The 12454-nt window shown below is 41.3% G+C and overlaps 1 protein-coding gene across 17 annotated transcripts in view; it reads left to right on the top strand.

The window, feature by feature from the left end:
- Window positions 1-12454, top strand: part of LOC117135468 (transient receptor potential cation channel trpm) — a 46309-nt gene that overhangs the window by 13159 nt on the left and 20696 nt on the right. For 6 of the 17 annotated variants that reach the window (XM_033295667.1, XM_033295664.1, XM_033295676.1 and 3 more), the window contains exons 1-4: window positions 2515-2602; window positions 3062-3255; window positions 8601-8657; window positions 11041-11123. In XM_033295667.1, the coding sequence (XP_033151558.1) occupies window positions 3208-3255; window positions 8601-8657; window positions 11041-11123 (188 nt within the window). In that variant the 5' untranslated portion in view covers window positions 2515-2602; window positions 3062-3207. Of the gene's footprint in view, window positions 1-2467; window positions 2603-3061; window positions 3256-4837; window positions 5075-8600; window positions 8658-9050; window positions 9879-11040; window positions 11124-12454 lie in introns of those variants that run through there. The other 11 variants (XM_033295668.1, XM_033295672.1, XM_033295675.1 and 8 more) reach the window with 6 other exon arrangements.

Genomic DNA, 12454 nt, shown 5'->3' with positions numbered 1-12454 from the left:
CATGTGAGAGCGGAGTGTGGGTCAGAGGCACAATGTTGACATAAACAAACACCAGGGCATTTGTCTGCGCTTGAATGATTGCAGAGACAACAGCAGCAAACACACAAAGATTTAACCCAACACCGGGCTCTGTCCTTGGTCTCCTTAATCGTGTTTGTGGGTCAGCTTACCCTTGCCATTATCCTTTCTCCAATAATCAGGGCTCGCCATATACACTCACACTTAAACTGCGAGCTGGCTGGCTATCTGGCTATCTGCTCTTGGCCCCGCTAATTTGTTTGGCTCGGACATCGCCGGAGAAAGTGCCACACTCTCCGAGCAGCGAGCAGTGAAAGTGTTATTTCTTTCTGTTTGAGTTGGCACATCCTGGGTTCATTTCTCATCGCCGGAGGCAGCAGCCTGCGTCACTCTTATCTCAATTAGGAACCCATTCATTCAGGCACTCCCTGGCACTTGTCGACAGTGTCCGCAGAGGTGCCTCATACCCCAGTTGGCCATGACTGATAGCCATAAAATTAACACTTACCGTCAGTTTAGGGTTACACTTTTACGAGAATATGCTAGAATTAACCAAACAAACAATCCTATCAAGTATATATCTTAATCAAATATTTATAATATATTATTATTTTACTTGCGTTTAATAAGTTTAATTCGGTTTTAAACATATTTTTGTATTTAACCAACGAATGAAAATCCTTAATAAACCTAATAGGATTTGGGCCATCAATTTGGCTAGGTAAAATCAAAAGTGATTCGAGAAAAAACCTTTTTAATTACAATGCCTTCCATTTGGCTCGTCTAAAAGTCATTTTGGCGGAAATCCATATGTGTTTTTTCTACTAAAAAAGATTGGGAAAGCAAGCTAAGAGGCTTAGATTATAAAACAACTGACGAGAACAACAGAATGTGCTGTGGATCAGGGGTGGGGGCATTGTGCACATGGCGAGGCACATGGCTCCGGCTCCTGTTCTGGTTCACCCGGAGGCAGGTCCTTTCATCCTTGTCTCCTTTCCGTCGCAATCATTTGCGCGCCAGTGGGGGAAAATCTTTAAACAGTGACGCAAATGCGGGCTGGCGTATAAATTTCACACCCAGCACCCACTCGTCCGACTTGGCAGACTGATTGTGGCACTCAAGAAGAGTCCTCAAGTGGTGGGCCATCACACCACATCACGAATGGAAACCACTGGAAACTTGCCAGTTCGCTGAAGTTTGATGCAAGTAGTTGCGGTCCTTAGTACGCGATTGATATGGACCTGCAAGTCCTGTCGGTTAATCACGTTGCCATAGTGTGCTGTGCCTTTCAGCGAACAACAAGTTAAAGCATCCCGAATAATTCGAAACAAACACGCACACACATTGCCTGCCAGGCAATTGCTTATTAAAGTCCAATTATAAGTTTGAGCAATCATTTGGGGGAAAAGTCGGCAGGACCGACGTGTCCTTGGTACTTGGCTGAAATGTCTTTTGTTCGTGCATAAATTTAATGGTGCGTTATCTCAACTGTGTGCCTAACTGACTGCACAAAAGTTAATCACATGTGGGTGGAAATCGTATTTAGATATTGATTTTGTCGTTTACTAGCTTTTTTCTCCGTGGAGTGCTCACAGCATGCGGGACTGTGAATTCCGCCCATCCAACGCTGGAGCGGATTATAATGCTCCAGTATAATCTCGAATGAAAGCGAATGTCTTGAATTCCGCAAATTAAGAGCACGCGGCTCCGGACTTTTTCTTCGGCTTTACTTTCGCTTCAGCTTTCGCCGCCTTTCTCGCTTTTCCCGCATTTCCCGCTTTTCTCGGTCTGTCGGGGTGCTCGTGTTATGGCACTTGATTCATGCTTAGCCGGGAATACTTGGCATAACTTTTGCTGTTTCCAGCGCTTATTTTATTTCACTTTCTGGCCGGCCCACTCACGTTCTGTCCAGAACTTTGGCTGCCGTTCTGGCCAGCTCGCATTACTGTAATGAAGCAGAGCTCAAAGCCCGTCGTCCTGTCACTTGAGACGGAATACGGATACGCAGACGGATTCGCAGTCGGAGTCTGCTGAGCCATGTGTCGCCACCCACGCACTGTTGCCGTCCCCATAGAAGAAGGTCATGTGGATATTCACAGATAAGCGGGAAAAGGAAACCCTTCCAGCTGAAAAGACTGAAAATACTGTGCAAAGTTGAATATTTAAAATATTGAATTATTTAAAAAATGTCTTATTTTCTATTCCCATTCATATTTGCCTGTCATAAGCTCTAGTCATATGATTCTAGAAAGTTACACTTTTGTTTTGTGAGTATTCTAACCACAGTGTGGTAGAGTAATTACATATCCAAGGTGCAATTAAAAAAGCCACCACTTATAATTAAAAGTTCCCAACACTTTGCCTGGTGTTGTAGAATGACTCTATCCTTTGAAAAGTTGCATATGAACTTGAAACCTGATTTAGTAATAGTGAATTCAACTCTTTCCAGACCATCATCAACTATTCCGCCCCGAACCGCCGCCTTCGTCAACTCGAGCCACACATGTTGGGTAAATTCACATCGAACCATGTCCAGGTCTACCACCAGTACTCGCGACCTGTGCCCGTAAAGAAGCCCGTCAAGGTGAGCGAAACTACCCGAGGAACTCGGATCTTGGTTTGTTTTCGTTTTCTCGTCCTGTTTCCGTAAGCAAACACAATTAGCATGCATTAACAGAAAAACCCTTTCATTGGCATTCCTTGGAGAGGTTCATAATTGGGTGCAAGGTGAATGGGAAAATTCCGTTGTATATTTATTTTGTTTTTGAATTTTGTGTGTCCTGGCTTTTGTTTTTCATTTATTTTTGTGCCGTTTTGTTTACACATTGCCGGCGCACAAAAGCGGGCTTTATTTTATTTCAATTTTTTTGCGAGAGTGTGGATGCTTCTCACAGGATACATTCAGCATGACACGTGACAAATCCCCCGCCAAACCGACGCACAGCACAAATATCCTTCTGCATGCCTGCACGCCAAAGACAAAGCGAGACTAGCGAAACCATAAATAATTGATATTTCATAATTGTTTTTCTTAACCCTGCAGGCCAAGAAGCCTCACTCGCAGGCGGAAATCAATTGAAGCGGATACCACCCACCGTCGTCCATAGTCCACCAACCACCCACCACCCAATTTTCCCACTCCTGTTTTCAGTTGTTTATGTGTGCGTGTGCGTGCGTCCACTGTGGACGATGTTGAAACAGAAGCGTTTGGCGAAGCAGAAACCCAAAGCGAAACCGGTAAGCAAAAACGTCGAGTTGGCCCAGATCGAGAACATATATCTTCTCCCTCCTAAACGCCTATCTCTTCAGGTGCTTTTAATTTGATCTATATATATTTCACCCATCCAATACGATACGTTCCTCTGCTCTTTGCTCTATAATTGCTATTTGACTGACTGCCAAACTGCTTTGTTGTGGAAAACTGAACTATCTCGCTCTATAATTATCTCTTGAGTTTTCCCCCTTTCAAATGGCCTTGTTGGAAACTGTCTAGTGTAGTTTGTAGCCAAACTATTCCGAGTTCTTGTTCGTAGTTTTCTTTTTGAACTTTTTTGTAGTCATTAGTTGGCGCAACTTTTTGGCCATTTTAAGCATTATTGGAAATGTATTTTAAATAGTTTGCTTCTTCACCTAGACATTGGCTTACTCAATTAGGCCTGTTCCTGTTTTCACTTTTGCCAACATTTTGCTAAAGTGAACTGTATTGGGATTAACTACATTGTTTTCGATTATCCATTAGAGGTTAAAATATAATGAAACTTACCGGAATGCTGAGTATAAGTAAATTTTAATTATTATTTTGTAGTGAAATACTAAAGTACGTATTTTAAATTTTGTTTAAGTTTTTACGTAGTTATGTTATTCATAAGTTTTTTATAACAAATTCTTTTCCAAACTTTTTAAATAATTGAAAATATTTAACAAGTTCTTAACTTGCTTGCTACCTATGAAATATTAGAAAGCTATAATACTAAAATAACCGTGTAACATTTATTTTTAGCTTATAATCTTTTACTTTATTCGTTTTAAATTAATGGTATACGAAATTTTTGTGGTAATTACGGAAAACTCTAGAGAATTAACTAGTTACTTATTGGAAAGCCTTAAGTGAAGATCAGAACAGGCCTGTTTGGTGTAGAAAAGTTACAGTAACCGCCTGAAAGTATGCAACAACTTCGGATGATTGACTCTAGTTTCGTGGAGTATCTGAGCTTATGTTCTCGTGGTTTCACTCTCTTATTATCAACACACTACCATTTGACTGACAGCTGCTTATCGAAGGGCTGAGCGTTGGGGGGCCAGCTGATTGACTTATTCGCGGGCGAAACTTTAATTGTTTGAGTTGTGGCCACGGAGGCCAGCACTTAAATGAGGGAAAAGTGAGTGAAAAACTTGGAAAATCAACATAATTATGACTTGCGCCTTCTTTTCCTTTACGATGGACATTAAAATGCTTTTGAACTGCAAAAGTTTTTCCTCAAATTTCCCGGAGTTTGTAAACTGAAACTCAAACCGCCGCTCAGCTCGCTGAGAATTCTATGCGTTACTCTCCACTTGGGGCTTATCGCTCTCGATTCTGTTCTGTTATTGTCGATAATATTGCCGCTTTATATTTGCGACGCTAATTGACACCACTCGCCTTGGCCGAGTGGCAAAGCTCTCCGCGGCGATGGCTCAGTGCTCGACGCAGCTCCATGCGAGCCAAGCGGGAATCGCTCGCTCCGATATCGGCTACACCGCGAGAAAAACGTTCATACAAACATTTTATTTGGTTGAATTAATCAGCTTGTAGAATTGTGTATAGAATTGTATTACCATTACAGATCTTTAAATATTTTAAAATTCTGCAAAAGCGCTTGAAAAATATATGCATAATTTCTATTTATGAGTGTTTTTTAAACTACCGATTCGAAAACTTTTCGCACCGTGTACGCACGTAGTTCGTCGAGAGATTAGATAGTCGCGTGAGTAATTTTTGTAGCATGTGGATACCCCCCGAATTGCAGAGCAAGTGCATCTGGAGCTGACCATGTACTTCGAGACCAATTGGGTGTTTGTGAGTAGACCAGCCCTGCATGGGTAATTGTAGTTAATTGGCTCTGGTACGGCGGAGAACTGCATTTTGTTCGGTTTTTGGGGTCTAACCGGTATGGTGATTCGCTTGACATATCTGTGTTTGCTGTTTCTGTCGCTGTTGTGATGTCTCCGCCGTTTTGTTGTCGTTTTGTGTTAATCAGCAGCTGTTGACTGTCAAGCGGAGAGCGAGTTCTCAATCGGAATACACACGCCTTAGTGATGCCCATATAGCTGGCTCTAGCTGGAAAAAATGCTAGTAATTGTTATTACTATATTCAGTGGAACAAAAAACCATAAAATGCGTTGTTCTGATAGCGCACAGTTTGCTAACAGGTTATTTAATAAGTTATTTTCATCACTGTATTGTCACTCCTTTTCGCACTTTTTTATGCCACATAAATGCTGCACAATACAGTTGCAACAATAATTTACAATGGCTTTGTGTGTTCAAAAAAAAATGTATTGTCAGAACTAAAAGCGTATCCATGTAGGGGGAGTGAGCTCTAGCAATTATTTAATATACAGGCAACGGATTGGTAGATTGTTTTATTTTTGTACCCTTACATTTAATACACCCTTGAATGGATTGTGGGCATATCTGGCGCTCAGCCAGTGAGCAAACTTTCGAGGGGGGTGATCCAAAAAAGTCAATTTCGCACTTCTTTTGAGACCCAGCCATGCAAAAGCGGACCTTGGCAAATTCGCTGAATGCCTCCAATGCCACTACTTCACTCCGCTCCTTGGATCCATCACCACGGCGACGTCTTGTGGCCCTTTTTGTCGAGAACGAGTGTGGCACTTCATCAACCATGGCAACAGCCGCTGCAACAGCAGCATCAGCATAAGCTCCTGGAGTCTCTGCGGCAGCTTCACCATCAATTTTCCACTTTGGAAACCCGCAAGTCAAGAGCAGGTGAAACACTAAAGGACTACCGCCCAACGCCCACCACCCAACACCCATCACCCCTTTTTGTTATTCGCCCAGCTTGCATTATGCACGACCGGATGAGATGACGGCGCTTGATGTGGGTATTAAGTGCTGTTTATGTTGCACAACTTTTATCGGTTTCGATAAGACAGGTGGCCCGGCAAATTGCATCCAGCGGCTGAACATTATCGAGCTGTGGTTTAATCCCCTAACTGCGAGTGCATCAATTTTTATGCTCGATTCCGGATGGCGAACTTAATTGGATAACCGCATGTTCAGGCCTTCAGTTCCACAACTGCATTGTTTTCTCCGATTTCCTCTGCGAGTTTCTGAACAGCATATTGGCAAATTAGTTTAGCAATTTCCGTCCAGTGAACCACGTTAACCAACGGAGGTTAAAATCTATTTGCCCTGCTCCCACACTTATGGAAAATCATTACTGCACCGCGCCGATGTGTTAAACAAAAGTTAATTAATTAAGCTGCCGCTGCAGGACTGATATTTATTTTTTTTTTATACTGCATTCTTTCGGTCGTGCATGGCTATTAGCCATGGTTCAGTCGTTTTGTTCTACCCTGACCGTTTAATTAATTTGAAATATGCCACATTTCGGTCCACATCAACCGAACTGTGTTTTATGCCCACACAAAACTTTTGTGGCTCTTGGCTTGCGCTGGAGGAAAAGCTTTTATTTTAATAGACGCTGCATGAAACGGTCCCGAAGAGATGCCCACATGCATTCACATATAAAATACGAGCATATATATAGCATATATGTATGTGCTATATGGTTATGCGTTATATGCCCAAAGGCTTCGTTCGGCTGTAGATGAGCATAACATTCTTAATGCTTCGCCCCACTTTTTGCGGCTTTACGTCCCTCGCTTCTATTGGTGGCTAAAAGTTTAATTGGGTTTCCTCTCGCCCAGAGAAAATGTTCGGGAGCATCCGTGGGAACTCGTAGTTATGAGCTGTTAAACTTTTCCCTTTCATTTTTATTCCGTTTGCGTCCAAGTGTCAGAAAGCAGTCGCCAGCACACATTTTAAACTATTTATTACTGAATATAATTCAAAATATTAAACTGCTTAAATAAATGATGGTCGATTGCCATTAAAGTTTAAATCCAATTACAAATAACAATAATATCGTAAAGATTTTTTTATTCAATTTCTTTAAAATGAATCAGCAATTTGTTTGTTAATGAATTGGGGCAGATTTTCATTAGTGAGTAATCACGATTTATGACAGTTGCACATGGGTGCATGCACTTTACTCTTTAAATGCTATGCTGACCACTTTTAAATGCATAAACTAATTCATTAAAACTGATTTTTTGCCATTAACTATTCAACAAGTTTATGATGAAACTGTGAACGTGCTTTGTGGCCATTTTGGGGCTTAGTCCGTGCTCCTCCATTTTGGTTTTGTGGCAAATATCATGAATTTCATGTGGCAGCGAGTGCGGTGAGTGTGGGTGTCTGAGCTCATAGTGCCACCTGTGGCCACCACCTGCAATTGCCACTTGCCTGAGTGTAGCAGTGAATGCTGTTTCAACTGCCTGCTCAGTGCAACCAGCAGTTGCGACTGCCACGTGGCACCACGCAAAGTTCTCAGACAGGGTCTGTGTTTTACCTTAAGCTGTGGTTTTGGCATGTTAATTGCCAGCAAGAACAGTCAGGTGCTTTTGAGTAGTTACTTATAGTGCAGGTCACTACAGTCAGTCAGTACAGTGCATACTTTCAGGATGAGTAGCTGTAACCCTCCACAAACAATAATACTTAAAAATAGATTTATGCTGGTTGTTAACATTAAATTCTAACATAAAAACCATAGTTTAAATCAAAGCGGTCTGGTAGTAAGTCAACGTAGTGCGTCCCCCACAAAAATGAAATGCCCGTTGCAACGGAGAAGAGCGATTCATTTTATGTCACAACTAATTTTAAAACATAATATTTTTCTTCTACTTTCAACTTTGCTTTGCACAACACAAACCCCACACACTGACACGCCAATCTTTTCGTAACTCAAAAAAAAACACCAACGAAAACGTGACCCTGTCCAAATGTATTTTCCACCTTGATTTGGATTTGATTTCGTTCTGAGACACAATGAACAATCCTTGTTATACATTTTAATTATTGTGCTGCGATCTGTTAATTAATCTTTTTTTTGTGTTTTCACACTCTATTCTCCCACCCACCACACCACACATGAAACAACACCCAAATCAACAAAAAAAATATATATTTTAAAAACAACAATGAATAATTCGAAAACCACGAATTGTTGTTGAAATATTCAATGCACCATTTCGTGTATCTGTGTGTGTGCGTGCGTGTTCAAAATTGCACAAATAAAAAAATATTCAATGCGAATATTGAATCATCGAAAACAACGATTACCACGACCTTCAAACGACGACCATAAACAAATCTGCAATGTGCTTGTGACATGTAAACGCTAAAACAACATGACTATTGTAAAATATAAATGTCAATACCCACGTACACTCACAAAACACAAAACCAAATTGAAACCGAAACAATACTGAAACCAAACTATACGAAACCCTTAAAGATACCATGGGGACTGAAAAAAATCTGTTGGGGTCTGATAAATATAACCGTGCCCAGGGTAAGCAATCAACATTCCACTTTAATTTCTATATCATTTAATCGTTTTCGTTGTACGTTCACCCACAATTGCTGTTGTTGATTATGTTTTGGAAATTTATAAACCTATTTGTTGCATTCGTAATAGCCTACTTACTAATGTGCACCTAACCCATAAGCTAAGAAAATGTATTTTAAAACAAGCCAGATCCTGAGCTTTAATTAGCAGCCACGTTTCATTCAGCTGCCAAAGGTAATTAATTAAGTGTACTATTTCAGGAAATCCATTTACTAGATTGAGCTTACAGAATAGACACTCTATGGTCGATGGATTGCACTGGCCATTTCGCTAATTAAATGGCATTTGATTTGGACCATCATTTATTTAGAAAATCGATTTAATGAACCACTAAAATTTCAGCCAGGGCGAAAGTGCCAGTGACACCAATCAGGTTTTGGCCAAATGACAATTTGGCAGTCCACAAAAGGGCTTTTGGCAGTGAGATTCTAGGTGGTAAAGGGAATCTTTAAGTTTTTAGCTAATAAACTCGTATTCGGTCCATACTTTTGGGTGCGATGGCAAATGCAATGAAAAAGCTTTTAGACCTGCAAATGAAACTAGGTGGATTACCTCTAGCTGGGCTTATCTTATTTAAGAGCGATCTGCCGCCCCCACATCCACAGCCGCATCCACTCCGAAACGGAGATGCCTTTCGCAGATTGGCCTTTCATACCCAGCTCGGTTCAACCAAATCGCGGGCTGCAGGTGCGTGTCAGTCGAGATTCACCTGTCGTCCGATTCGGTTGGTTGGTATGCATATACTGTTGCAGCTGCCGCCGCTCGCGAAACGCAGCGAATTCAATTAATTAGAGCACATTAGCGGAAAATAGCGTAGAAACCGGCAATAGCATGGTGGTTACCGACTCCCCGCTCGCCCTCCACAAATATGTGCGTCGAATTTCCAAGGACTTTTCCACAGTTCGCAGATACAGCAATACGCCGGCTGTAGTAGTCGGTTCGGTTCGAGCCTCCACATCCGCCTTCATTGCGGCTGAATCGGCAGCCCATCTGCCCACTTGTAGCTCTCCGACTACCAGGACTCCAGTTTCAACGCCGCGAGGCATTCGTCGACGCCAGCGGATGCGGAAACGCTCCTCCGTCTCCTCGACGCTATCGAAGGTCCTTATACTCAATGTGCGTGATTTGCTGAAGGCGCACGCCGGCAGTGAACCCCTAAAGGAGGTAGGCCATTCGCCACTTTAAGTGGTAACCTCTGCTAAGTGGAGGTAACCATACCAACTGCCCGCTAACCACTGCGAATCCCGGGAGCTGTTTGCTCCCTCTCTGAATTGATGGCTGGGTTGACGCTGGGTGTTGCTCCAAAGTTTGCCACTTTGGCATTGTTTGCTGCGATAACACCAAAGTTGCAGTTGGCCAAAGTTTTGATTCGGAATTGGAATCAATTGTGCGAATGCCAGAGGATTGAAGTCGGCATGAAAACGTGACTGGATTTGGTTCACATAAGCCGATCAAAGTGCACTGAGCACTGCCAATCATATTTATAGGGCTTTGTGGTTGCAAATAGGTTTTGATAGCAAAGAGGAAAAATATTTAGACCAGGCGCGTAATTGTTGGTAAAAGGCGGCTTTATCGGAATAAAATACAACTTACATGTACTCCAGTTTAAAATGCTTGAAAATCAGTATTAGCTAAATAAAACAACAAAATATGTTTAAAGCTCACAGTTCTGTCGTGAATATACATCATTTATTTTGAAAATTAATTAGAGATATTTGTTTGGTTGCTTAGTTAAATAGTAAAAGTGGGCTAGTTCAACAGTTGGAAATGTAAATGTAAATAAATAAATTAACAATGCAAAAACCCACGACAACGGCCCCATTCACATTGTAAATATTTTATTCTGCAAATGCGTATCTTAATTTGTTACATTGTTGGTTGTCAATTAACAATTTATTTATCTATATTTGTTTTCGAATTAGTACTGTTTAAATAGTGATTGTATTGTGTCGACGTTGTTTATCCTGAAATAATAATAGATATCTGTTGAACAAATTTGTATCTCTATTGTTTGTTATTTATTTTAAGTGATTTAAGTGTAATTATTGAAACCTTCTTTACTTTCAACCCGAAGTAAACTCAACTTTTGTTCGATAAATATTAATCTTTATATGTATATTGCATATATTTTTTCGATATCAGTCATTCTTTGTGACTCTTTCGCTGACCTGTATACTTATCGAATCTTTTGTTCCCTTCAAGTTATTTTCCATTTGCTCCTCTAGCCGTATGATCAGTGTATAAAGTGTAACTATGAGCATTAAACGCGGCGATGTTCAAATTGTAAAAATAATATTTTAACTGATTTCGCTTCTGTTCCATCTAGCACCAGCCGCGTAGTTGGATCGAGACAAATTTCCAGAAGCGCGAGTGCATCAAATTCATACCATGCCCAAAGGACGATGCAAAGTAAGTGGCACCTAATTTAATTTATTTGCATTTAAATTCATCCTCTGATAGGCAGCAGAGGGTTGTGAAAAGGGGGAACGAAGGGAGCTGGGGGTCCAAGTCCAAGACGAAAGCTGTTGACCCAGTTTCGCATATCAAAATGCTCGACGAGATGCAGTGAATCGCTACTGGCCCAGTTCCTAGATCGCTGTGTATTTTAGTTTCGTTTTTGGGCGTTAGCATTTATTGTTTATTATGACAGCCGCTGTCCCAAGAACCAGCAATTGAGATAAATGTGCCATAAACCCGGCCGCGTACTCACCGCTTCAGATACAGATGCAGATACAGATGTAGCTACAGACTCAGTTGCTGTTACTGATTCGGATTCAGATTCGGATTCACGTTCTGGTGAAAGTTTTCCGCACGGCCAGCACTGCACTGGCGGGACAAGCGATGGGTTTATGGCCCCCTTGACTTTACATGACTGGGAGCCCTGTTATCAGCACCTGGCTTGCCAAATATTTGCCCGCCGGTCTACACTTTTCCCCGCGCGTTTTCACGGCAACCGGTAGCTGTCACTCCCGAAAGCATCTCAACTAGTAGTTCTGCCCGGCGAGTTGGATTTCAGCCGTAGTTTGTAACTCAAACTTGGCTAATTAAAATTAATTCGCCAAGATTGTTGTTTATCAGGCTTTGAACTTTTACAAGGTGAAATTTTATTTATAAATAGGAATTTGCTCTTAATCAGGAAAGGTACGACTGGCTCTTTTGGTTTACAAGTAATTAAAAGCTAATTACATAAATTTCGATTAAAAATTCATGCATATAGCCAAACTTTGTAAAACACAATAATTAAAACTTGTTTATTTCTCTGCGCGTAAGTTCAAAGTTTAACACGTGTACGCTAAATAAACAAATTAAATAAAACGTTCTATCTGAATTCGATTAAATTATATATATATTGAAGGTACTTTGGCAACCGCAAGATTTTAAATTTGGAATTGCCTATGCATTACACTGTATCTCTTGTTGGAAAAAGTTATCCTATTCTGGCATGTCTACCGCATATCACTCACGGCACGTGGAGTGAGCCGCAGACACGTGTCGATTAATTTGGTTATTTAATTCCATTCAAACCGATTCAAACCGACGCAGCCATGTGCGGGGATCTAATTGAAATGCATTATTTAGCAAACAACTTTAAGCACCTGACAAGAACATCAGCTGGCAAACAGCAAACAGACAGACAGACAGTCGGTCGGTGGGTGGGTGTTTGGTTCGCATTGGGTCAGAAAGGTTATTGCCTGCCTCTTCGGTTGGGGCTGCCTCACATATGTGTGTATTTTTTGGGG

This window comes from Drosophila mauritiana, chromosome 2R, assembly GCF_004382145.1.
Source record: "Drosophila mauritiana strain mau12 chromosome 2R, ASM438214v1, whole genome shotgun sequence".
NCBI lineage: Eukaryota > Metazoa > Arthropoda > Insecta > Diptera > Drosophilidae > Drosophila > Drosophila mauritiana.
The sequence above is the reverse complement of the archived record's forward strand: the minus strand, read 5'-3'. Positions and strand labels throughout refer to the sequence as shown.